Here is a 27,630-nt window from a genome sequence, read left to right as displayed (position 1 = left end):
ATCTGGCATGAAGTAGATTCCCCCCAAAATGGTAGGTATTCCCAATTATAACATGAAGCCAGAAAAATAAAACAAAAAAACAACAACAAAAAAAAAACAGGGAAGCCCGTGGCAAACTAAGGATCCAGAGACCTAGATGCCTGTCTCCTGACTGTGCCCTAAATGGGATCGGCGAATCTGCTAACCTTGCCCTTAAACTCGGGCGTGTGGGGTAAGATTTGCTCCCAAGAAGAGAGGTGCTGTCAAATTCGAAGTCTAGAAGAGCTAGCCACGGTGGTCAAAAATTACCCTGCTGAAAAATGGAAATCCCTTCCCTTCTAGCAGAGAGCTTCGGATTCTTTCCTGTTGAACCTGTTTCTTCATCCTCATCCTGTACCCACCACGGAGAAATAATTCACAGACTCACTCGCCGCCTGTCCAAAGACCTTTCTCCTGGGAAAGAACCGTATAAATCATTTGCGGCTCGTGGCCATAACTCCCAGGTGCTTCCACGAGACCAACTGGAAAGGGACATTAACTTGGAACCAATTAAATTACTTCTAGTCTGTATTTGCTGGTCGCCTGAACGAATCTCTCCCAGAAGGCCGTTCACATGGACACCCGTAGGGGAAACTGTGAAGAAGGTGAAATTGGGCTTCGGAGACCCCTACCTCTTCCTGCCACCCCGGGGAGCACAGAGCTCACGTGCTTCTCTATCGCCCCAGGAAGCAACGCGATCTCTCCGAGAGGTGACTTAAAATAGTATCCTCTTGAGAACTAGTCGCATTTTAAAACACCTTCGTTTCCCCCATGCATTTGAAGGAAGGAATTAATGGTCCACTTTCTGGCTTCGGTTGGCCGCCAGAACAAGAACCGCGTCCTGGGACCTCCCCGTCCACACCACTTGCTGGTGGCACTTGTACATCTGACCCTGGCCTCGTAACTTCCTGGTGGGTGCCTGTGGGCACTAGGACCTTTGCAAGCCAATCGTTAGCTAGAAAGAACAGTTTAACTTAGGACCGGCAAGGTGCCCGGGTCTCGCCGGCTCACTCCAGCTCACCTGTCGGCGGGCATTGCAGAAGCAGCATCACGGACTTCGGACTTCGGTAAGGGGTTCTGTGCCATCTCCCAGGTGGTCTCAACTGCAGAGCTGTTCTTCCCCAAAAGCGCAAATTCTAACTTAGCAGTCTGCATGGAAGCCGGGGTCCCTGGCAGGCCTGGCATGGGGGCAGGAGGTTACAGCAGCTAATCAGGTCCTTGCCACACTGTCCTGACTCACGACCGCGCCCTGGCCCGTTCCCAGCTGACCCCGCTCCTGTCGTGCTCGGCGAGGAGCCGAGATTCTCCACAAAGCGGCCTGTTTCTGGAAGCCGGGGAGGTGACCTGTGGCCGGCCTCCCGTTCCCAGCTTCCTCCGTGAGGACACGCTGCACAAGCAGATGTCGTCCTTTGACTCCACACGACCTCCTGAATTTGGGCAGATGAGAAAGCACCTGGGATCCGCAGAGGGCCCGAGGGTGTCTTCCCGCACAGCACAGAGACATTCTCGTCTTCCACCGCCCGCCCCCCCCAACCCCACGTCTCACTGGCACGTGGCAAGGACGCGGCCTCGCTCATTTTCTCCATTGGAAGAATCCTGCTTCCCGTGGCCGGTACTGGCCCACCAGACCGGAACTCTGTGGCCGTCTCGGCTTGACGGATGAGAGAATGCTGCCGAGGGCCCTCCCCAAGGTCACCCCACAAGCAAACACTGGTACTGAGAGAACGAGATCACCCCAGACAGGGAAGGAGCTACAGACAGAAGCTTTCAAAGGCCTGCCGTGTGCAACCGTGCCAGCCCGTCAAAGCGGGGCCCACGGACTGTAAGGTACAGATGGATGACAGCTTGCCCCTCAGCTCACACTGTCCTCTGAGATGCCCAGGTGGGGTCGTGGTCCTCACGATGACTGAGGAATGTCCCCGCCCCCACCAGTTAACCTGCAGTTCAGAGGCCGCCCCGCAAGCCCAGGGCTGTTCCCTTCCCAGGGGCCGGTGGCCTTTGTCCCCCGGTGACAGCACGCACGGCGAATCCTTCCGTCGATGGCTCCCGAATTTGACCTGCTCTCTACCGAAGCACAGTTTTTAAAAACTCCTTTCAAGCCGAGCCACTTTAGAACCAAGACCAGCGCTTGACTCAGGGGCCCGTTCAGCCTTCCGTGGCTCTCAGCAGATAGGATTACACTCCCCCCTCAGCCCGAATCCACCGCCCTGAACAGAGAACGAACAGCCTAAGTTGCATGTGAGTTGAGTTCCGAAGATACACATAGGTGAACTTAGGAGTTGGGGGGGCCGTGGCATTATGTCTCCTTTTCTATTCCCACGCAAGGGGAGCACAGCACCAAGGCCACCGTGACGGGCGGGTTCACAGCCCTCCTCCTCCAGCCCGGAGTGGGGACTGGCCTGTCAGGCCAGCCAAGGCCCTCGAGGGGGATCTTCCGCTTTATGAACCAAGCGCTGTGTGTGCGTTGAGCATCGACGTTCGCTCTTATCAACAGACCCCCTTCCAGAGGCTTTCTGGGGAATAGTGAGACCCTGCTTCCCCCTGCCTAACCCTTCAGTACTTCTCCATCTCGGAGACCCTGGCCCCTGCCCCCATCTCCTCTGTCCCTTGTCACCCTTCTTCAGCCACAGTGCCCTCCTTGCTGTCCCTGGACCGGTGGGTGACTCAGGTGACTCAGTCTCACCTAAAAGAATCTTCCCCGGGCAGATGCAGCCGCAGCCGCTCTCGCCCGAGCCTCGCGCCCGCGTCTGCGCTCGCTCCCTCCTTGCCTCGTTTCCGTGCGACGCTCCGGAGCCTTTAGCTCTGGCGGAAACGATCTCACCCTCTCTTCGCTTACATCGTACGGCGAAGAATCCCAGGTTCTCATTCTTTCCCTCTCCCTCCGTACGGAACCTCGGTTTTGACAGAGGGAAGAGCGCGTTACATCCAGTTTAAAACCTGCACTTTCCAGCCTCTTCCGCGGCCCCGTGACTGAATTCTAGTCAGTGACATAGAGGTGGAGGTCGGTTGGCTGTCCTCCTTGGAAAAAAAGGAGGTACGGCATATCTGACCCTTCACCCCTTTCTTCTGTCCCCTGCCTGGGACTCCACGCATGATGGCTGGAGCACTCTGGACCTTGAGGTGACCTCAAGGATGGCAGCCATCAGCTAAGAATGGCAGAGCAAAAAAGTCAGCCGAGCAGCCTGGGTCCTGGGTATCTGTGCGCTGCCGTCAAGTGACCTCCTCAGACTACTTTAAAATGAAAGAAAAATCAACGCCCATCTTCTTTAGCTACTGTTAGCCGTAGTGCCTCTCGCGGGCAGCTGAATGCAGTTTATAGCCAACACTCATGTTTCTCGTCTTCCCCCACCAGAATGAAACCTCCATGAGACCTGGAACTTTGTCTAGTTCACCACTGTGTTTCTAGATCCTAGGACCTAGTAAAAATCTGTCGAATGAGTGAGCGGATAAATGAGAACACACGCATACACACACAATAATTACAATGTCTTCTGCCCAAATCCTGGCTTTCTCCTCGGGCAACTCTTGGTGAGCTGCATTGCGTTATCACCCTCCCTGATCACTGAGCCCAGGCCCAGAGAGTTACGTGGGCCAAAGCGACTGCAATTTCTAAGTGTTAGCTGCAGAAACAGTGTCGTTCGGTTCCTAGGCATATAAAATGCAGGCTTGCTGTGGGTCGTCCACGAGGCTGTTTCCGGCATCTTCGGCGTTCAGCTGCCTTGTTCGCACAGGGGTCTCAGGGCTTCTGCTGCTTGGGCTTCCCACCGTCCTGCAGAAGAGCCGCACCGCAAGGCAATTCGGTTTCTATCATAGAACAGGCATGGGCGGATGGAGCGGTTTATTGTCTCCAATCTTGAAACGAAGTGGCAGCTTTTAGGAACCCGTGGCTTCCTTGGCTAGACTACGCAGTGTCCAGCGGGGTCTGTGGAAGGCGCGTCTTATCTCTGAGGGGCTTAGGCCTGCAAAAAGAGTTTTCGAATCGGAGTAACAGCAACTGGCAGTGCTTCCGATTCTGCTACCAGAGGAAGCGCAGTTGAGTAGAAAAATGCCAAACTAGCAAGCGACCTAAGTTCAGTCCCGGCTGTAAGACTGACTTAGCCATGTGACCTGGAGCGAGGCCGCCACTTACTCACCTCCCAAACTGAGGTACCACCTCTCTTTCCTACCCTAGTAGGGAGAGTCATATGAGATAGGTTAGGGGTTAGGTGGGGATAAACTCTAATGTTTATTTATCAAATCCCAATTTTTTAGAGCTGGGAAAAATCTTAGGGATTATTTTAACCCAACCCTTCATTTTGCAGATCTGAGTACTGATAGCCAGAGAGTCAAGATGTTGCCCAAGATCACAGGATACGGTAGTGGCAAACCCGAGTCCTGAATTCTCAGACCAATGGGCTCCCTTCCTTACCATCCTCCCCTGTCAGCGGGTAATAACAATATTGGTATCATTCCTCCTTTAACTGTGCCTTGCAGTTTTACTCTTGTTATTATAAAATTGGTTATGTCCCAGGGAAACATGAGTTCCGTTTTGGGAAGGTACGGTTCAGATGCACGCCGCTTTGAGTCATTCCTGCATTCCACCGTGTTTCCTGCGGCTACCATGTGCCAAACTCTGCTCTAGGCTCGGAGGACAAAGGCAGAAATCCCTGCCTTCAGGGAGTTCATCTTACGCACTCACACCAAATGGCATCGAGTGTCGCGGAAAAACGAAACACACGAAAAACCCGGTAGAGAGAGGAGCCTGGAGGAGCAGAGAGGCGCCGTGTTGCCGTCTTAAGTCGAGGAAGCCCTCGCGGATCGGGTTACGTTTCAGCAGCACCTGAAGGACAGGTGGGCACGCCACGAGGACACACGAGGGGAAGAGTTTTCAAGGTCAAAGAAACAGTAGATGCTAATCCCCTGAGAGTGTTCTGAGCCTGTTCGGGGGAAGAGCAGATAAGCCAACAGGAATGGAGCAAAGTGAAAAGCTGGATGAGCAGGAGGGAAGGTTAGAGACCCGGGGCAGATAGATAGCGGGGGGACTCGTGGACCGTTGTTAAGTGTTTTGACTTGTGCTCAGCTTTTAAATCAGTGCGCAGCACGAATTCCTCAGAAGACTGGCATGTCCTTGATAAACTGGCGTTTTATTTTTGGCCCAGCGTTTTCTAATTCTGAGTTTGGACTGCCCCCACGCCGTCGGTATGGGGCTGCACCGCGTTCTCCCCTGTCCGCGCTCCTGACCCGTTAGCAAATGTCCCTAAAGAGAAATAAAGGCCCAGTGGCCTCGTGTTCTGAATAAGGTTAAAATAAACTTGGGAGATCTTCCTCGTCATCCAAAAACCAATTAAGCAGGGTACACGGAAGTAGTTCTAAAAATGGCAGCGCGGTGGAAATAGACTGACAGGTGAGCAGATGGGAGAACCATCGACTCAGATTTATGTCACAGCTTACAACTCAAATGAGCATTCCAAAGTCAGAACAGCTGGCCTTTTATTCTGTAAGCCATTGTCCTTTGCTTTGCTCATCTCTCAGGAGTATGAGTGGATTACACTCCGATGGCAGTCTGTCTGTCAGCCTTTGACTTTGCAGGGGAAAATCCTTTGTAGAAAACAGGTTCTTGATGTTAATCAGATTTCTCTGTAATGTCTGCTGCTTCCGTGGGTTATGAAGTTTCTAGATTCTGGAAATCAGTGCCATTAGCCTTTTAGCTTTCATTTTCATAAATATTAATTACCTGTGTGACTGCTATTATCTGATTCTCAGTAAATGGAATTTAAGCAAATAGTCAAAAAGCAACATCTTCAGATTTTCGAAAAGAAAGGTTTTTTGGTATTTTTGTTTTTAATGTTATAATGCATCTAAAAAAAATAAAAAAATCACAGCTGCCTTGAATTTCTGATCGTAAGCTGTTCCGGAATCCTTCTGAAGTTTGAGACTGTCTCACGCAAACTTTACTTAAGTTTCAAGCAACAGGGAAGTCATGAAATTTGGAAGGGGTTATCTTTTGTCAATCATGGTCCTTTGTGGGGCACCGTGCTGACAGAGGACAGCGGAGAGACCGTATTCTGTGGCTGAAAGGAGAGCTCGACATTACCCAGTGGGGATTTTGTTCCAATAATTGCATCAAATCGGTCCTTCTGCCGTGTCGCAAGTGTAGCATTCATGTCACTCATTAAGCCCTACTCCCGTACGCCGTCCCTCGCCATGGCAGAGCCACCGGCAGAATATATTTTCTTCCAAAGTGTTTGTTTTCATTGTTACCCTTTAAAAATAATGAGTCCTTTCTATTCCCTCACAAGGAAAGTTACTCTAGACCGCTTTGAAATCGTACACCTTTTGTTGAGCACATTTCTGCAGTGGTCCCATAGCTTTGTGCACCAGGCAACCCAAGCCGGCCTCTCTTAAAGCTCCCAGCCAGGCCGCCTCAGACCTGATACATACGATCGGCTGGCCCATTTGACCTTTATGTTGTTACCCTTGGCCAGGTAAAAGTCATGCAGGTTTCAGGTGACCCTATCATGTGGCCAGAGATCAAAGGTCAGCAGCTCCTAAATGTTCAGCTGTCAAGGTAGCCCATTCATCACTATCATTATGTAACTGACAAGCCGACAAATGAACCTGGGGATAGAGTGGTTCTCAACCCTCCACCCCCTGGGTTTGCGCCCCGGTGGTGGGCCAGGCGGGCTCACATGTTAAGTGGCTCCACGAGCCTGTCGGAGGCCCCAAGGTAGAGGGGAAGACTCCAGGAGGCCTGTTCTCTGCGCTGGACCCCGTGCAGTCACCAGGTGCCTGCTCGGAGGGCCAGGTTGCAGGTCTGCACAAACCAGCTCTGAGTCTGGTATCCTCTGAAATGGCAAAGAATTTAACGTCAGCTCTTTATGGTCCACAACCCACACACGCCACGAACCCATTTCCGCCTTCAGCATCTTCAAGGTCTCTTGCGGCAGTTAACATGGTACAGTGTTTCCACAAACTGGCCTAATCCGCAGAGTCACTTGTGAAAATCCGGGCTCCAGGACCCTCCCCTGGAGAATCTGACCGGGGGCAGCTGCCTTTGAAAAAGCTATATTTTTAACAAGGACCCAAAACGATTCTTTCGATGACTGTGTTTCGGAATAGTAAAAAGAACTTAAGATTTGGAGTCGGACAGTTTTGCCAAATCATGACCATCCTCTGTTTGGCTGTGAAATCTCGGACGAGTTAGTTAACCTGGGCCTCGGTTTCCATTTCGAGGGCAGCCCTATAAACAGAAGACGTATGCAGTGCCTGGCACTCGGTAGTTATTACTGGCTGTTTTTAATGTTTTTTTTTTATTAGCGTTATTACTAGTCTTTTGGCATAAGAGAGGATGTCACTGGAGGGGTGATGCCATGAGCCAGAACTTCTTTATAGTATCTGTCACATCAACCAAAACCTCTGGAAAACTTGCAAGGGCAGTTTCTGAGGGGCAAGGAGACGGGCAGACTGCATGGTGTAATCACGTGGGTCGGGGAGAGGGTGGCAGATACCGGCGGCAGAAGGGGCAGGGCTCGGCGCCCCACTGGACCCTGGAAGAAAGAATGGAGGTGGCTTCGAGCCATTCCATGACCAAAAAGTGTCCCTGACTTTTATACCCACAAGAGGCTCGCGTGGCCCACATCTCTTCATCCCCTGACCTTCTGGAGGTGCTGTCTGAGCCCCTTGAGCCCTCACCCCAGGTTCCTCTCAGGCAGAGGGGTGCTTAGAGCGCTTTAGAGTGGGAAGAAGCCCAGACCCCGTAAGTCCAGAGGCCAAGAAACCCTCATCAAAGGAAATTCCTCCTTGGAATCCCAAGTCGGAACCCTCAATGTTCTTTTTCATCAAACAAAACAAAACGCCATGATATTCATGGTTATCGGGCTATCTAGTCTATTAACGTTATATTTCAGAGAAATTATAGGTAGGACTGGTGTTAAGGAGAAGAATTGAGAACTATGAAAACCATCGTTTGTGTGGGAAATGCCTTTTGAGTCCTAAACGGACGTGGCTTTGCTGGCGCTGTTGCTTCTGCTCACGGTGAGAGGGTCAGTGTCGGCCCCCAGGGGCTGTCCGTACATGCACGTGGGGTGTAGGGTCCATACGGCAGGCTCCTCTGAGCCGAATGGCACAACGACTTCTTGGGAAGTGCCCGGTTATCCATGCGGCTGAGTGGCGTTCAAAAACATTAGGGGGATATTTGGTTTTGAAAGCAGCAAAGAAAGTTCTCACCTATGAAGCTTCGCCCTCCTTCCCTGAAGTGTGAGGCTCAGAAGAAGATTCTTCTGTAACTAGTTGGTCAGGCCTAGCTTTTCAAATGGCCGTGGTTGAAAAATACCACCCGCTAAAAAGGTGTATTGACCCAAATGAAAAAAAAAAAAAAAAGAAGCTGACCCACAGGCCGAGTTATGGCTTTTCCTGCGTCTGATGCGTGTAGCTGATCTGGGGTCACTGACAACGTGACACGGAGGCAAGAGGTTAAAAGCCTTTCAAAGAGAAGGTGAACGTAGCCTTCTTTGAAACTTATTTAGGAGTGTTTTTGTTTGTTTGTTTTTTTGCTTAGTGTTTTTTGCAGTTTCTGCAGTGGGTAAACTGAGTCACACAAATTTAACAAGCTGATTTCATAAAACCACCTCTGTCAACGCAGGCCCTGTGATAGATCCGACAGGGCACTATCTATTTGTGAAGCCGTCCTCAGTGCCGTGATGGCAGTAACAGAAAGTTCAAGAAGACAAGTTATAGATTCATTTAGAGCGTTGAGGGTCAGATGATTAGAAACCGGACCGCATACTAAGCTCACCACTCACTACTGAGACAGATTATTTGGAGCAAAACACAGTGAGACTATAGAAAACAGTGCACGGGGTGGCCTCTTACTCCAGGTTAGGTTTGAAATGCAGCGTTTAAGGTAGACACCGTGGAGAGTCAGAATGACGCGTGAAAACCCCCCGAGACGGCACGCCAAGGACCGTCAGGGACCGAGATGCCGTGTCGTGGGAGAAGACGCTCATCCTTAGACATCGGGGTCGCGCCGTGTGACGAGATGCCGCGACTCTAATGGGCCTGGAGGGGTCGAGGAGAACAGAGACGCTTCGGTCCTGTGTCGGTCTCCTGCTCCCTGCACACGTAAGGCCATTGAGGAGATTGTCACTCCTGTCCCTCATTATCATCAGTGTTTTCCATGCTGAGCGTGGCCGTGGGTTTTGCAGGTTAAATGTAGATTCGATCTGATGCCATGGCAGTGTTTGCCACGTGAGCGAGGCCCCTTAAGCCTTGATATAGTGGCTTGTTTGAGGGGACACGTTCTGATTGGCTGATACCCTAACGGACTCCCGCTTAACATGAGACAGAATGACTGTCGACTCCTCATTGTTAATTAAAATTGCAGAAATAAAACCCTGACTTGAAGAAGACTGTGGTTTTTAAGTCATTGGATATTTTCTGACGAAGTTGTTAGTTTAAATCGCTTTAGTCTTTAGAGGTATGGCTTCTTTCATTTTTACTTATAAGTGTTACAAGCACCTCTGGCCAACGTTGCGTGCGTGATCAGCCGTGTTTTAAAAATGAGACCCGTGTCACACAGGAAAAAGGGTATAGAGGCATAATTACACATCCGTGTGGCTCTTTACATATTTTAAAGGGCTTTTATATACATTATTTGATTTTATCTTCACATAACCCATGAAGCCAAGAAGCATTAACTTCATATAACAGCCAAGGAAACTAAGAGGTCGAGAGAGTTTTCTCAAGGTCACTTCTGGAAAATAATTAGAAATAGTTTATGGTCTTAGAAGATGAACATGTATCTTTTATTTCTATAGACTATAGATGCTCATGCTATGAGAGCCTCAAAGTCACTAGAATGAGAAGAAGAAAAGTCTTGTCAATCATTTGCCATCATAGCAGTCCTTTGAGCGATATGAGGAAAAAAAAAATGTTTTGCTCTTTTTTTTTTCCCCCCCTGAAATGATTTGGAATCTCCTGAATATCTTATTTTGGAAAGATGAGGGTCCGTGGTAGTCCAAACAGATACCCATGAAAGAGATGGAACGCAGTGGGAAGGACAGCCAGCCAGGTGTCCAGGGCCTGGCCCCGTCCTCACTGTCCCCCTGCCATCGGCTCCACCTCGGGGAAGGCAGCCCTCAGGCCACTGTGAAAATCAAATAAGATGGTGCCGCGTATTAAGATTCTCCGAGGCATTTAAACAACGTACAAAATGCGGTCGTCACTGTAATCAGGAGCTGCGCTCTTCTTTCCAATTAAAGGATTCTCTCGGCAGTTTATTTTTCTTGTCTCCTCAGTGGCCTGTGCTTGGTAATATTTCTCCGTCGAGTTCCAGTTTTTTGTATTTTTTTTTTTTTTTTAAGATTGCTTCTCCTGGGGAATCTTTTAACAGGAGCCATTTTCTCCTGAAATCTTTCTCGATCATTTTATCAAGAGTGATGGAAACGTTACCTGTCCTTCTTTATTTGTTACGAAATTTAGGGACAAGGAGGAAGACCGTATATGTTTTCTTAAAATCAATGGCCAGCACATTACTGTAAAACCTATTGATTAAAAACACGGAGTATAATGTTCGTCATTTAGTCTGTGAAATGATGCAATGAGGAAGAAATTTCTCCTTTGACTTTTGCATTAACCTTTTATTGACTGTTCGCACACCCGTAATTAACACACACTTTAGCTAAAGTGGTTGATTTTAGCACAGCGGCCAGTGTCCACTAATGTAGCTGTAGTCTTGGTCCTCCGATTCTGAGTGTCGCCCTTGGGGCGATCAGTGGCCAGGGGTCCCCACATGCTACACCTGTGGGGGGAGAGGGGGGAACCGTGACCATCTGCTCTCGGGCCAGCCGGCATGACACGCTTCACTCGCTTTCGGTTCTGTCACTAGATCATTCAGGGCGAATCAATCCTAAGTAGCAAGAGGTCTGGGGGTGACTTATAGAGTTCTTTGAATTGAAATAACGCGAATTTGGGAGGGAGATATACTATTTTCCTTTGCTCCCTTGCAATGCTTCCGGAAAGGAGCAGGGGTTTCTGGGTAGATCCGAGTTTATTTGTTAGCCCAAAGCATTAAAAACAGGATTTTTCTTTACGAAAGGAGGAAAGGGGAAGCTGTCAGTCTCATACTGTTCATTTAGCAGGATTCAGAATAATCTGCTATCCTTGGGGAACACCGAGTTTAGGGGAATTTTTTTTTTTTTTTTTTAACTTTAGAATGATTATCCAGCTCTGGTCATTAAAACTGGCTTATTCTCATCCAGAGGCCACTGTGGGTGTGACACTGGCACTTTTTTTTTCCCCTTTGAAATTTATCTCCAAGAGGAATATCCCTTGAACCAAAAACAAAAGCCATCGCTTCATGCCTTCATACCCAGAGGCTCTCTCTACACACCGCAGTGTATCCACAGCCGCATCTCGCATCTCGGTTTGGAGAGAGGACCGTCAGCATCCACTTGGCAGGCAGGGCCATGGGATGGAGGTTGCGAAGGGCGAGAAGTAACGAGAGGTGGGAAGCGTGGCCAGCCTATCAGCCAGGACTCTTCGGGTTGCAAGTGACAGAAAGACCTGTCTCAGACGACACCAGCTCACGCGCCTGAAAAGTCTCCGCGTACCGAGCTTAAAGTGCGGCTCGATCCGGCCGTTCACAGCGTCTCCCAGGATCCAGGCCCTGGCTGCGTGGTGACAGCAGGACTGTGGCAGTTCCAGGTCACACATGCTAGGAGTTCACAGACCAGGAGATTAGAAATTCTTTCCCTTTCGCTCCTCCCATACCAGTCCTCTGGGTGTTACTCTTGCTCTTGCCCCAGATGGCTGGGAGGGTGGGAGTGCTGGGTAGGTTGAGCTGGTCTCCATCCCAGCCACGGGGCTGAGCATGGGGACGGACGGATTCCCCAGGAAAATTAGAATCCTGTTTGTAGGAAAGGTGTGAATAGACACGAGACAACAAACGTCCACCAGTCAGTGTTCCTGACACGTTTTGTAAGAGAACTCGCGGACCCTTTTCTTTGCAAGGGACGGTAGAATATGTGTGCTCAGAAAAATCCAACTTTATTTCCTATAAAATGCCAAATCAGTCTGGAACAGCCACCGCTTAGCAAGTCCACCGACAGCACCTTCAGTTAATCCCAGGTCTTCGGCATCAACCGCTGAGTCTTCCTGAATCTGAGCCGTTCAGCCTGTCGCTGAAAGTTGTAACAGCTTGAATACGTAAGCCTCTGCATCCTGGGATGTCACGTTGTGACAGGATTCAGCCACAGGCTCAATCTGATTCAAGTCACAAGGAGCTGCTTCTGTATCTCCAGAGCATCTTCAAGAATGAGCCGGACCGGAGGCCACCCACGCGGTTGGCGTGAGGGCAGGGGGTGGACACAGGGACGACAGGCGGCTCTCTCGGTGGCATCTCTCATCGTCACTGACACTTGCAGAAGTAACGATAGCGATGATAGTATTTCATAATTTTCGAGCGCTATGTGCCAGGCAGTGTTCCAAGTACTTCGCGTGTCTTAATTCACTAACCTTCATAACCACCCCATTAAGGTGCTATTGATATCATCAGTATCATCATCATCATCATTCCCCAGACATAAAGTTCAGGGAGGATAAGGAACTCGCTCAAGATGCCGGGCCTCCAGGAAGGAGCAGCTCGGAGCGTGCCGGGGACACACTTTGCCTCCACCTCCCAGCTCCCCATCTGAGGATGTGGGGATGAAGAGAGGCAGAATGAGTGACTGAGCCCGAGAAGTTAAAACCCCACAGGGGTTATGCCTTCCAGTAATCCTCAGCCCTCTCCATGCCACAGTCTGGCATGAAGTTGAATCAGACAATGTCATCTGAGTTGGGAGTGGGGACTGTCCTTTCTCGGAGGTAAATCCAGCACTTCAAACCCCGAGCCCTCCACGGAGCCCAATCACTAGCGTTTGGAAATGGGCCAGGGGATCTGGGCACTAAGGCAAGACTTTCAAGCCACCTAGAAAGATCTAAATGAAGATCCTGAAGACACCCAGTCGGGGATCTACCTCCAGCCTAGAGGGAGGCAGTGAATATGCACAGCTCTGAGCCTCTTGGGGCCTGCGGGAAGGGAGGTAGTTCCCACATCGGCCAGTCCTTGGGGAAAACAATGGCAGAAAACCAGGCATCATCTTCCCCCCAAAAGAACAGCTGGCGGGCTGGGCAGCTTGTCCAGCGTGGCCTAAGCAAACCTCGGCCGTGCCTATTTTTAGTCCTTTCTCAAAGTGAGGGGGCAAAACCCATTTGACAGGTGAAAAAGCATCTCTATTGACTTTTTACCAGCCTTATGATATTCTGGGTGGATCAACACTCATCACAGCCCTTTAATCTGCCAACCAGGATAATGTGTGCACACATCATCCCTCGGCCGCAAGATTGAAACGCTCAGTCTGGAATAACTTTTCCCACCTAGCAAATTGAACATCACAATTCTGAGGCAGAGAAGAAAGCACAGTTGTAAAAGCTTTGCAGAGTTCCTTTGTAATTAGTCGCAGCTTCCCTTGAATATTAATTCACCTCCCCCGCTCCCCCACCCCTTTCCTGTGATTTAGAGACTGTCTCTAGAAATACTGAAGTGGCACAGTCTCAAACACCTATTATTAAGTAGTCTGCAGAACGCACTCTCTGTTCTTGAGTGCTGTGTGGGGCTTATCAGTGCAAACAGTTTAATATTTATGCTAAGAGGATTGTCAAAAGCAGCTTCTGTTGCTTTAATTCTTGTTTTAAATAAATAATGAGAACATTTAAACACATTACTCTTCTTGGGGCCCTGAGGTCAGCTAATCTTATTATTTATGAAGTGATGTGCTACATAATAGTACTTAGTGCGTGTTAACAGACGCTATTATCAGGGCCTGATGCAGAGAGCTCAAGATATATTGGAATGTTGTGTGTAATGTACGACGGATTGAGTGCACGGCGTGCCGGTCCGGCAATTAGCCACACGAGAAAATAGGTGTTCAGTTGAAGTATGTTTTCCTGCGGGGCTCCCCTCACCATTAATAACTCCCCAGGGAAGATGATGTCTTGTAGTCAGGCACCTTCTCCGCCATCAGGCTTGGGTATAGGTCCGGGATGTCCCATTTCTGGATCTCTTCCTGGTTAGTCCTACACGGAAGACAAAGAGTGGGCATGACCACTGTTCACTGATTTAGAGAAAAATGCAGAGAAGGTGGGGTAGGGGGTGGGGAAGAACGCATTTGTCTCTTCCAGATGTACCCATAGGACAGACTGTCCCCAGCTGATGGTGGTTCGACTTCTGAGTTTTTGTTTTGTTTTTTGTTTTTTTGACTTTACAACGGTGCAGAAGCAACATGCATGTAAAAAAAAAAAAAATCACTACCTAAGATAGTCAATACTTTATTAGAAAATAGGCTTTGTGTTAGATGGCTTTGCCCAATTGTAGGCTATTGTAAGTGTTCTGAGCACGTTTAAGGTAGGATAGGCTAAGATATGATGTTTGACACGTTAGGTGTTTCAAATGCGTTTTCATCTTATAATATTTTCGACGTTTGGTGGGTTTGACGGGATGTAACCCCGCTGTAAGTCGAGGAGCATCTGTATTTCTTTTCAGTGTACACACTGTCACACCATGTACTCCGAGAGAGTAGAGCAAGTGTTCATTCTTTATTGCGATTTGTGTTTCTTTCTCTCTGATCTTTTTTTTGCCCCCCCAGATAAGTAAAGCCAAAGCCACTATCTGTGCCAGACCAATTTTAAATAAGCTGATCTCTCTGAGAGGTAGCTGCCTGCCAAAGTGTGATGATGGTGTCCCAACTTTTTTCCTACAAGGCCGTGATTTAGTTGCATATGATAATTAATTTCGGTATTGATGAATAATCCATTTAATAAAAACCGTGATTTAAGTGTTTTCCTCAGGGAGTAACTCTTGCTAGCCTCTTAATTTAATTTTGTGGAAGTTTTCCCCACCTATTCATCAGTGGAAATGATTATTAACCTCTATTTGCATATATCCTTATAAATCGGTCTCTCCTTGGAGTGCCTTTTCCTGAGCAAAGCAAGCTGGGACACTTGTAAATCTCCAGGATCTCCAAAGTCAATCCCGGTCTGTAATATTGTTTAATCTATTCTTGGACGTTTTAATGTAGTAAATTCAATTTAATCTTTCCCAGTAATCTAGTAATACATTGAAATCCCACAAACATTTAAATCTGATAATGGCTTAATCACACACTTTAAATAACAGTTGAGATAATGAAAAAATAATTCACCATTTTAAAGACAGAGTAACCGAATTTCCCTGATGATTGGCTTCTGTGGAGCCACTAGAGGTAATACAAATCTGGGAATTGGAAAAAAAAAGAAGTTCCAGCACCGTAAAGGACACTTCTTCTGCATCATAAACCCCTGCTCTCTGCCTTACAGACTCATTCCTCCCCGTCATCGTCACCGCCATGCAGGATTATCCTCACGGCGGTGGGCAGCGTCGCTTGAGGTGGGGTCTTCTAGGAATTTCCCCTCCCGGATGACTTGCCTGTTCTTCCTTTTCCAGATGCCAGTCCCGCATCGCCCGCACTCTGCCCGTGGATCAGAAGCCAGAATGTCGGCCACACTGGGAAAAGGAAGACGCTTCGATGCCCCTGCCATTTGAGCTGACAGACATCGTTTCAGAACTCAGAGGTCTGCTTGCGGAAGCGAGAGCCTAGAAGGAGCACACGTCTCGGCGGGAGGCGGATGAAGATGCGTTCATCATCCCTCCTCCATCCTCGCCCTGGGCTCGGGCAAGGGCGGTAGGGGTAGATTCTTCTTTTAGATTGTAGGACCTGCAGCCCAGTGAGAAACGGCTAGGGAATGGAGCCCACACTTATTAAATTGTTTTCAAATGACACAGTGTTATAATCTGCTTTGGTATTAACGAGAACCCCCCTCAGAGCACCTCCCCCCCAAAAATATGTTATCACCCACTTGGATTTTTAATGTGAGCCATTCAGCTCCCAAGGCCAAGGGAGGGACAGGGGTGACCCCAGCCTGTGGCCGAGCCTAACCTACTTTCCTCTGACTTAAGCCTTTTCAGAGACTCAAGAACAGACGACTCTAAAGTTGTCTGGGGGAAGACAGACTTCGAGACGCCTGCCCCAGCTTCTCACCACACCCTCCAGAGGCTACGCTGGCCAGTGTGGCAGCCGCTGGCCACACGCGGCTTCTTAACTTTACGTCCGATTTTAATTGTAATAAAATTCAGCTCCTGCGCTGCATGAGCCACATTTCGAGTCCTTAATAGCCGCATGTGGCTAGCGGCCACCGGATGGCACAGCACAGACACAGAGGCTGGTCATCCTCGTGCAAAGTCCTAGGGGACTGTCCTTCTGCACAAAGTTCGGGGGCAGGAGATTCTCCTGTCCGTCTCTCTGTAGCTGCTCTCCGTGTCGGCCAAATAAATTAGAAGAGAAATGGCTCACCGAAGAGTCATCTCTTCCCTTCTCTGAGGGAGAGCTAAGTAAAGGCCTCCGCTGTGAGTCCTGTGGAGAAGTGGCGAAAATGACGTCGGCATCCTTCCTTCGGGAAGTTTCCCAGATCTAAGGAAAGGCGCTCGGCCCTGTTAACACCGCTTCGTGGATCAAGCCGGCATAGTGTGTTTTTTCCTGTAACTCCCCCATTCACATGTAATGACAGGCGAGACTGAGGTTCGAAGGACCCTGATGCCCCATCCTGATGACATTGGGACGTTAGGAGGTCGCTGTAGAGCAGAAGTTAAAACCTGGGCTCTGGTTTCAGGAAGCCCGGATCAAAACTCCCACTAGCTTTGTGACTGTGCCTCGGTTTCCTCATTTGTACAATGGGGCTGCTGAAGGCACCACCTCACGAGGCGAAGACAAGACGGAATGATCTAGATGCAGACGTATTAGAACGATTTCTGACGTGTAGTTGAATGCTCCGTAAATATTAGAATTTTTGTATATCACTAAGGTGACCTGATAGAGACATTTCCCTGCTCCCTTCCTCGGTCTGTGCGCCCAGTATTGTCTTGTGCTGCCGTGAACCCATCTCTCCCTCCGGGGCCTGGCTCCTGCCCTTTGTCGACCCCAGAAATCGTGAGACTAGTTGGCCCCCCGCCCCAGCCCGCTGCCTTCTCTCCCGAGCGGCTGCAGCATCTCGAAGGTGGAGAGCTCTTCACCGCCGAGAGGCACCCTTTGGACCAGATCTCTCCCGCCATGGAACGGCGCTGGTTCAAAGGCAGCCACAGAGAGGTCACCTCACACAAAGCAGCCAGGGCTTCACCATCGTGAGAGTCGATCTCTCCGACCTTGGATGAATCCCCCCAGGTTCTGAGCCTCCCCGTCCTCATCAGCAAAGGAGACGGCGAGCTGCCTCCCGGGGTTGCCGTGGCTCAAAGGAAATCCCGTGGCCGAGTGCGTGGCACAGAGAAGGCGCGGGCCGGCACCCCGGGGCTGTCCGGCTCAGCGTGTCGTCTCGTCTCGCCGCGTCTCGTTCTTCGTTATGTTTCATTAATTAGGTGCCGATATTTAAAAGTTGGGAGAGTCCATATAAAATAAAGATGCGTGTGGTCTCTTGGGAATTCAGACCATCCTGCAGGCCTCGGCCTCCACCTTGGCGCTGGGAACAAGGCTGAGTGTCTTCTCGCTCTTAGGCGGGGTGCGACCCCCCAGGATCGTTTTCTATGTACATCACCCGCTTCGCCCCTTCACGTCGGTGCTCTCCACACCTGCTGGCCGGCACCCCTAGAGTAGAAATACCTGATAACGTTTAGTGCTTACCCCCATGTACGTGTATCACTCTCGAGCTATCTTCTTGTACCAATGTGTCATGTACATCGTAAAACATTCATAAACAATAAAAACGTGAGAGGGACGAGCTACGAAACCGGAAGGTCCTGCGCTTTTCTCCGCACGCACCTGTGGGTGGGCCCGCGCGCTTGGCCTGGGCGGCGCCCAGGTGGCGCCGGTTCTCCGAGCGCTCCGGGCGGGGCCAGGGCTGCAGAAGCCACGACCTGAAGTGGAGGCGCGAGGTGAGGCCACAGCATCTCCGAGGAGATGTTGGCTTTCGGTGGGCGCGAACTCCGTGTATTTGAGGACCGCGGGTGCTCCCGTGGGATGGTTCTGGGAGGGGTGGCACGAGGTGATAAACGGGGGCTGCTCGGGACCACGACGGTCAGCGGCAGGGCAGGGCCGAGAGGAAGCGGGTTGCTCCCCTGCGAACTAGCAGAGGGCTTTCGCGGGCACACAGCGGCTGAGGGTGCAGGGAAGCCTTGTCCTGGGACCGCCTCGAGTCCGCGGTCCCCACCCGCTTCCCACCAGGCTCCCCCGCATCTGAGCTATCTTGAGAAGAGTGATCTGAAGAAACCCCTCCCTCCTGCCCCTCCCCCACAGATCTTTCTTGACCATCCCCCACATCTCGGGGCGTGGTGAGCCCTGGGTCTGCCAGTCCCCCACGCCTATAGGCTCTCGCCCCATAGTAGGGAGACAGACAATAGAGCAGCAAATAAATAACGAGATGGTTTCAGATCTTTGTGAGGACCTGGGAAAGAACCCACTGGGTGAGGGGCTGGAGGGCAGCTGGGGCCTGATGACAGGTGGCTTAGGCTAGCTGATCAGAGAAAGGAGTGGGGGCAGCTTTCCTGGGAAGCGCTGGTGGGGCCGTTGCTCAGGGAAGGAAAAGAGCCTCTGTGGCCAAAGCAGAGAGATGTGAGAGGAGGGGTGGGGGAGACACAGGCCGGGAGGGGGCCGGACCAGGGTGGGGTTCGAGTTCAATGCCCCGAGAAGCCCCAGGGTCTCTGTGTGGGGAGGGTGGCACAGCTCAGTACGACGCCCTCGTGCTTTAGAGGGTCTGGGGGGGGCAGACGGCCCCGTTCCAAGGCCTGGCGTTCTCACGGGGACTGCCCGTCGTCCTGGGGCCCCCCGAGTGCACACGGCAGCACCTTGCCGGCCCGCTCCATGCCGCACCCGCTCCCACGTTCCGCGTTGCTTCAGCCCAAGGGACTTGGCTGGGCAGTTGAGAGCAGGGGCACAGCATCGCTCATGACACAGTTTTAATAATAAGCTTCTAAATCCGTCACTAACTGAATCGAAGGATGCCAGCGACGAGATTCCACAGGCCCTACTGAATGGACACCCCACATTCAAAAGGAGGTTTTGGGCGTGTGTTGAGGGACGGTATTTTCTATGGCGACTTATTATGTATTTATTTTTTACCGCTCTAGTTAAGGCTGATTTTACCACTGGGCGAAGGGCATACGTTTGGACCCATGCCACACTAAATGCTGTTTACTTTGGAGCTCCGTCACAGGCAAGTACATGGCAGCCAGGGGACTCTCACTTGAAAAGGCAATTCTCCTGCAAACGGGCTGAGGAGAGGAGCAGTGTGAATTCAAATGCGCTGACGTGGCAATGCCACTTCCCCAGTTTGCCTTTGTTCCTGTGTGATTAAATGGTGTTTTTAATTATGCTTCATTGGGAGCCATAGGTATCGCGGTGGTGAAATCAATTTGACAACCGTAAAGTGGGAGGGGAGGCCCGGGAGCTTGTGGTGATGGCGGCCGCAGAGGCTCGCAGAGGCCGGGTGGGGAAGGGGGCCGGCAGGGGAGGCGGCCCGTGATGACTTCCTGCAGGACAGCCAGGCCACCTGCACCTGCTGCTGTGTCTGGGAGGTGGGCGTCAGTGGCTGTCAGGAAAACGGGTACACCTGGCTCTCTCTGTCACCTGAGAGACCCCGATCGAGTCCCAGGCTGGTTGGGAACTCCAGGAAAGCGTCTGAAAGGTTCGTTTCCCGTTTCTCTCTACGCACACGGGGAAAGCGTGAGTGGCCCCAGACCCTGAGTCCAAGCCTGGCTCTGAATGGCACTGCCCCATAATTCTTCAGCCATCAGTCCCAACTCCTGTCGGAGGCAAGACATTCTTCCAGGTGTCGTACCCAGGTCTTCCTCCTACGATCGGTCCCCTCTGCACCCCTGCTCTGTCATCCTTGCTGCCATGGAGCGGATTTCATAATCGTATGATTCCCGGGTGGCAGTAAAGGCTTCTGGCTGCAGAGCCGGTTCCGCGTGTGACCCTGAGTTTACCCACCCTTTCAACCCTTTGTTTTCTTGTCCGTAAAATAGGAATAATAGTAACATAGCTTCCACCTAAGGTTGTCGCGAAGATGACACGGGTTAACGCGCATAGAACATGCCTCCGGCAGTGCCTGGCACACGCGGGTCTGAGGATTGTTAGCCCAGTTTCCTGGGACAACAGTTGTAGCTTTGTGACTCGGGCAGATCACTTGACCTCTCTGTGCTCCAGTCTTTGTTTATGTAACGGGAAGGATGATGACACCTGGCTCGTTGGACTGTACGGTCACCGCGATCATGCATGTCAAGTGATTCATATCATATCGCGTACTAAGTACCAAAATAATATGTTACCATCTCGTATTACCCCATTTGCTCCTCACAGCTTCCACTTGTTTCTAGCTGACAGCATGGACCTTTTTATAAATGAGATACTATGAAAAATGATTCTTCGGCACTCCCATTATTACAGCGGGATTAGGTCACCCATTACAATTTTAGATTTGCTTAAAAAATTCTTGCCATCACCTTCTAATGGATGATCTGTGTACAACAATTGTTTATTGACTCTGAATGTCTAAGTACCAGGGTGAGTCTATTTCAAGGGGAGGGAAGCATTAATTAACTTCCAGCTTGAGATTCGGTGATTCTTTTTCGATGGTGCAGTTCGTGACTTTGCTTGCATTTACTCTTCATCAGTCCTGCAAGAATCGAGGTAAAATAGTTCCTCTGCACATGTGTGTCAAGCTAAATGGATAACAGCAGATACAGATCTGTTTGCCTGTCTGCACTTGCCTTTAGACAAAATTCATCAATTTTACAAAAGCCACTGACTAAACATGGCACCAATACAAATGAGCGCGTGGAGCATGTGGGCTTTCCCGTTGTTTTTAATCTGGTAAGTGCAGTAGCTTCCTGCTGAGAGATGGGACTTGCTGGCTGAGCACAGCGCGGTGCCCCATGGTTGGGGACAGAAAGGTCAAGGCCATTCTACAGGAAGTTTAGGAAAAGCGCCGTGGTTTCCGGACCCTGTGTGGTTGGTGACTGTCCCTGGGAATGTCCTCTGCTGTCTTGCTAGGTATCAAAGATTAAATGAGGACCACCTCAGTGGTACCACTTTCGAAGTTACCCCGCTTGCCCATCTGAGCTTCTGAGACAAGGGCAGAGTCTGCCAGCCGCAGGAAACCCCTCAGGAGAAACTCCCCAGCATGGCACAGCCCCCACCTCTCCCTGGTAGAGACCACATTTGGGGGGGACTTTATAAAGCCCTATGCAATTCCAAGGAAGGAGGGGGAGGAGGATGCGTTTTGCGAAGCTGGTTTAATCTGGGTGGGTAATGGAAGAGTGGGCATACGTGTCGGTCACTTCTGATCAGACAAGGCCGGTCTGACACAGGAGCGGCACACGGCTCACTTCTGAGGTCCCAGGGAGCAACCAAGAGGGAGGAGGAATGCGAACACGTCTTGCGCAAAAATAGCCTCGAAGAATAATGTCACGGCCTCTTTTTAAAGTTTTTCGGACGCCGTGCACCCTGCAAAATATACCAGACCTAAGCTGTGGTTTGTTCAGCGCTTGGTAAAATAACCTCGGGGCCTTGAGACACACGGACGGAGGGAGGTGCGTCTTTGCAAGACTACTGTCCCCACCGGAGATCCTTTTCAAGGCCTCCAGGTGGGGACTTCAGTCTCTCTCTGCGGAGCAAGTGCAGTTAACCCACCAACCCCGGGGCCCGAAAGGGCCGAGTCCATTTCCCAAAGCAGCTGAAGCTACCACTCATATCTCATCCAACACAGAAAATCGGACCTCTGGCCACCCTGCTGTCCCCCCGCCCCTCCCCCGCCCCGGGCCGCGTCACACCATTTCCAGTTGATTACACCTTGATTAGAGTCGGGAAAGAAGCAAGCCAGGTATATAGGGTTCCCACTGTCCTCCCCCCACCGCCGTGGCTCCCGGCCAGGGTCAGGCTGCGAGGGCTCTGCAGGAACACGGAACAATCAAGCCCTGTTTACCACGGACGTTTCGTTTTCTTTTCTCAAAATCAAAACAGAGTTTAGCAGGCAGCGTATTTCATACACGTCTCTTGATCAATGGAATGACCTGTCAGAAGCCATTAAAGGCCCCATTAGCTTGAATGCATTCAAAGCTAAACCATTGGATCATTTAAGGGCCGCAGCGATTGTTTTTAATATACTGTACATTGATTTCTCCCCGCGAGCAGCAACATAAGTTTGAAACTAACTGTGTATGACTGAGGCTTCATGTGCTGTCGTCTCCGGCCCTCTGTGAGAAGCAGAAACGTCTGTGTATCGTTTTTAAAGAGATGCAGACCCTGCTGGTTTTCCCAAGGTTTAGACCGGATCGCACTGCTGTGTTTTCCCCCCGAGCTTCTTCCCATTTCTTCGTTGCCCATTAAGTGAGCGGCGTGTGCAAAACGGGAGAGGCATCCCAGCCGAGGACCCCACGTGAAAGGCAGCAGGGGAATTTTTCTGAAGGCACGAAGCCCCAGCGGAGGCCCAAACGGAAGTGAATTTGACAGCCTCGGGCCAGCCAAACTGTGCCCAGTGCAAAGCAAAAGAAATGCGGTTATGTTAGGAGCATCCTTGGTGAAGGTGGAAGAGGCAGGTGAGAAATTATCGCCAACTCTTGGTACTGCTGACCCTCTGAGCCTTAGCCAAAATGGTTTCTCCTAACGAACATTCGTTGATCGCTTCCTAAATACCAGACTCTGTCCTTGGCACGCAAGGTCCCTGTCTTCAAAGTCCTGATCTTCACCAGAATTTCTGGCCTCCGCCCCCTTGCTCATTTTAATAGAAAACCGGAGACTAAGAAAGCAGTTTGGGCCAAAGTAGTCATTACCACATTCGCAAAGGCATGTACACCGAAGAGAAGTTTTTGTATGTTTTACCCATTTAACAGATGGGGCCATTCGAGCCCAGATGGAAGAAATTAAGTTATTTCAGGTGAGTTATAGAAATCGGATTTCAAGTTTCTGGTGTGTACTGAGATTTGGCAAGAATATGAAGATTCTCAAACCCCCCTCCCAGGTAAACCGGAAGTGCGTTGAAGAGGAAGATGGTTCTAGATTGCTTACCAGTATGAGCATGGCCGACCCCCTCCCGCAATTCCAGCCCACAAAGGAGAAATTTCATCAGTTTAGAAAACAACTTGTTTGCCATACGAATTCTTTTTTTCTTGGGCCACAAAGGTCCCCAAAATCTCTGCGATTTTAACTACCCAAATGAGCCATTGGAATTTATGGTGCAGGATCTTAAAATCAAAGAGACTAAGATGCGTCATCCAAAACGCTGGCAGGTCACACAAAAGTCAAAATAGTAAAAGTCAAAATAGAACAGGCCCACTACTCGTTTTTATAAAATAAAGTTTTATTGGAACACAGCCACGCACATTCGTTTACATCTTATCTATGGCTGCTCTCGTGGAGTTGAGCAGTAGTGACAAGAGACCATGGGGCCCACGGAGTCTAACATATTTTTTACGTGGCTTTTTACAGAAAAGATTTCCTGACCCCCTAGCCTAGCTCAGGATTGCTGTGTCACCTGTGATTGTGCATGTTAACTGATCGACATCACGTCCAGTACCTAGGAATTACTCCACACACGTAAACGATGACGGTAAATCTCGCGATGGTACCCCAGCCATGAAACACTCATGCCGAGACCACGCTCTGCACGGCAACGTGGGAAAAAAAAAGCATTCAAAGGCAACACTATTCAGAGGCAAAATGGAATCCAGAGCACGACCTGAGGCTCTTCCTGAATTGAAGAAGCCCGAGGGATGCGGTCAGGGGACCCGAGGAAGCTGCCCCCAGGAGGGTGGAGAGCCACCCTCTGGCTTTCTGGCTCAGGCGCCAGAGAGCAGATCTGCAGGGCAGTGGGCCACAGCCTCATCTGCCCTGCAGAACTGCTGATGGACAGGCGAGGGATCGCTTCTGAACATCCCTGAGCCTGTCTGCTCCGGGAGCAGTGCTGAGATTACTCTATGCCTCATTAGGAGAGGTAGTGATCTGGTCTACGATTACTATTACTATTTTTTTTTGGAGGGGCTTTTGCCTTCTAACTTACAGGGCTGAATAATGTGTCATGATGAAGGGTCAGTAAAGCATGAGCGCTGCTTATTCTGCGGTTGAGTTATCGCCCTGACGCCTCGGGCTCTTAGAGTTTCTATTAAGGAATCGCCCAATCGCCCATTTACGTTCGGATGTTATAATTGTAATGAAATTGCCAAGTGAGCCCAGTCATCCATAGATTTCTCCTCCATCCGTGGTGTGCTGTTCCGTTCCACTCGCCTCCCTCAAGCTTCTTACATCCGAAGCCTCCAGGAGCACCTCGAGTCTCGCCTGCCACGCGAACTCTCTGGTCACCTGAATCCTCGAGTCACTTGTAAGTCACTCTGGGTTGATCATCTTCACTTGTTCTGTCACCAGAGTATTTAGGAATCCTTTTTCGCTTGTCGAATTCGGTTGCCGTATTGAACGGTAAAATACCAGGGGGTGGAGTTCACCCGGGGGTGGACCAAACCTTTACTCCCGTTTTATTACATCTCTTAAGCCTCAGAATAACATTTTGTATGCCCCAGATCATTTAATATTTATTAGCTACCAGTCCAGCTAACTTTCCTCTGACACATAATAGGTGCTCAATAAACATTTCTGGTGGGGGGAATGAGTGTCCCACAGGGCCATTCGATCAAGGAGGTGCTGATATGACAGTTTTCTGAGCTGGCGGTTGGTGCATGGCAGCGCGGGCATACAGGAGGTCTTGGTCTGTCTACAATTAACGGGGATGGAGGAAGTACCCCAAGGAAGGAACAGGCAAGACCTCCACGTGGGATCAGGCCTAGTCAAGCCACATAGCATTCAGTATAGGGATCCAGGCCCAATGCAGCTCAACAGAGCAAAAGACAAACTGCCTTAGCTCGTGGAAGACTGGATGAGCTTGGTGGACATGGATTTGGGGCACCGGGCTGGGGTTGGCAAGACTAATTTCAGATCCCACTGGCCTGGGGTCATAAGGCTACTAACACAGTGGTGTCACATCAAACGTTTAACTCGAGAATTCAATGATAGGTGCTCAGCAAACACAGACACCCAAGGTACAAAAGATCATAATTATTACATCCTCAACTTGTGCTGAGTGAGTGGACAGCCCAGAGTGTGGGGAGATGGGGAATGAGAATCTCTTTACGCTCATTTGGGAAATTACCATATGGCTTCAAACACACGAGACAGGTACTTCACCTGGTGCGCAACTGGAAAACCACAATGCGTTCCAGCACCAGAGTGAAACTGTCCAGACATTTCTCCAGAGAGGACATACGGGTGGCCAATGAGACCATGAAAAGATGGTCAACATCACTAGCCCTGAGAGAAACGCAAATGAAAACCACCACACACCTAATGAGGATGCCTATAATTTTAAAAGTAGCGATCACACCACGTGCTGGTCAGGAGGCAGAGGAATGATGGTGCATACATTGCTCGTGGGGATATCAAGTGGTACAGCCATGCTGAAAAACAATTTGGCGGTTTCTTGTAAAACTGAACATGCAATTGCCACATGACCCAGCGATGACACTCTTGACCATTTGTCCCTGAAAAATGATACCTATACTCACACAAAACCTGTACCCGAATGTTCACAGCAGCTTTACTCCTAATAGCCCCAAACTGTAAACAACCTTTGATGGGTTTGAACGGAGCCCACGCCCCTCATCACGAGGAGGCAGTCTGGTGCACACGGCCCCTCTGACCAAACCGGGTCGTGACCCGATTTCAGTCTATGTGTGAACGGGGATCCAGGTGGGCCCTGCGGATGGCGGGGATACTAAGGCAAATCGGTTCTTAAACTATTCTAGAAGCAACCAAGGTAGGGGTTTGGAATGGAAGTGATGGATAACACCACCTTCAATTTTTAAAAGACTGTTCTGCATATTCTTTAGTATTTTTAAACCTTTTGCTCAACTTCACGGATAACTGAAGGAAACTTTTTTTTTCCCCTGGAGAAAGCTTTTATTTTTGCTGTCACCTCTGTGACCTCATTGCCTATGATGCTCATGGTCTCCATTCCCAGCCTCTGCCAGCTGTGTCTGCACCGTTCACTCCGGCTTCCCTGTACCCACCCACCTCAGGGCCTTTGCATTTGCCCTTTTCTCTGCCAGAACTTTCTGCTCCCCGATATTCAGCAGCTTCCTTATCTGCTTTGGGGCCACTCCTTCACCTTCTTTATGTCCCTCCTCATCTGTCACCTTCGAAGTCTTCGAAGTGACGCCTTCCTTGACCACTTTGTACACAGTCGAGTGTTAGGGTTTTCAATATTAAGTTCAAAATAATATTTTTAAATACAGCTTTATTGAGATGTAATTCACACACTGTAGCCAAGATAACAGTCTTAAGACTGATGTTAGTATTAACGTAATCGAGTTTTAAGGACTGTATGGTGTGGATTATATAATGTCTTTTTCTTTTTCTAGTTTAAATGTCTCCGACATCAGGGCACATCTCACAATGATGGCATGTCGTAGTTTAATTGGCAGAGTTTTATTTTTTCTTTCTTAGTGATTCATAGAATGATGTCGTGGCTTATAACCAAGAGCATCTTTGAATCGATGAAATACGGTAACTGAAGTCTCCATCGCCATTTATTCTAAGGAGCTCCAAGCGTGGGTTTCAGCTGGACTGTTGATAAAGTCTAAACTGCAACATGAACAGACACCATTTATGGTCGGCGGGGTGGGGCTGTCGAGTCCCCGGTTGCTTCTGAGTTCACCTGTGCTGGAGGGCGGGCGATGTTTTCATTAATTTATGATTCTTGCTCTTCTGTTTGGAGTCTTTCCATTGTATTCTCTCCTGTTTCTCTTTCTCGAATGCTTGCTGGGAGATTTCTTTTCTTTTGAGTGTGTTAAAAACAATAATATTGAAAAACCTTCTCCGCGAGTCAGCCTTTGAAAACTGACATCAAGGTGAATGCCTAGTAGAAATCTGGGGCTTGCCGGGCTGCCACGGGCAGTTTGCATTTAAACAAGTTGTGACTTTGATTTAAGAATTTGACTTGATGGATAATATATTCCCAAGCAGGAGATGATATATATACTGTTTCCATCGGAGATATCAAGTTCTGAGTGTGATGTGTTTATTTCTCTGAGTGGTTATGTGTTTAATAAATAATGTGGTTCAGTGGGTATTATTTTCATTTCAGTGTTTAATACCTCTACAATATGTCTCAGATTCGGGGTTGAATGACACCTCATAAATTATGAGCTGTTATTAGCTGCTTTCTCATTGCATCTTAATTATTAGGCTGAAAAGAGAGGGAGACTTTTATAAGCATTCATATTTTCTGTTTACAAGGCTTTTACTGACGTCTAATAAATTTAATTACCTCTAATAAGAAGAGGAAATGAAGCTCTATTTAGCAAATTCATAGCTTTGAAATGCATCTTGTAGCTTTATGAGCATGGCAAACTCCAGGAAGGTGAAAGCCATTTAAGGAGCTGTTGCTGGGTTAAACTAACTGCAAAACTGTTAAACTATTTTTGTTTCCATTTTATTGCTTAACCTCCAGGGTAAACTTCAGGCTACCTGATAA

At 49.6% G+C, this 27,630-nt stretch overlaps 1 protein-coding gene across 1 annotated transcript in view; it reads left to right on the top strand.

Annotated features, from left to right (window-relative positions):
• The window catches only part of FTO (FTO, alpha-ketoglutarate dependent dioxygenase), a 343,678-nt gene extending 325,834 nt beyond the window's left edge, over window positions 1-17,844 (top strand). Inside the window, exon 10 of the mRNA XM_023530667.1 lies at window positions 15,515-17,844. Within this exon, the coding sequence (XP_023386435.1) occupies window positions 15,515-15,668 (154 nt within the window). The 3' untranslated portion in view covers window positions 15,669-17,844. The remainder of the gene's footprint in view (window positions 1-15,514) is intronic.
• Window positions 17,845-27,630: the final 9,786 nt, after the last annotated feature.

This window comes from Pteropus vampyrus, unplaced genomic scaffold (assembly GCF_000151845.1).
Source record: "Pteropus vampyrus isolate Shadow unplaced genomic scaffold, Pvam_2.0 Scaffold51, whole genome shotgun sequence".
In the NCBI taxonomy this organism is placed as follows: domain Eukaryota; kingdom Metazoa; phylum Chordata; class Mammalia; order Chiroptera; family Pteropodidae; genus Pteropus; species Pteropus vampyrus.
The sequence above is the reverse complement of the archived record's forward strand: the minus strand, read 5'-3'. Positions and strand labels throughout refer to the sequence as shown.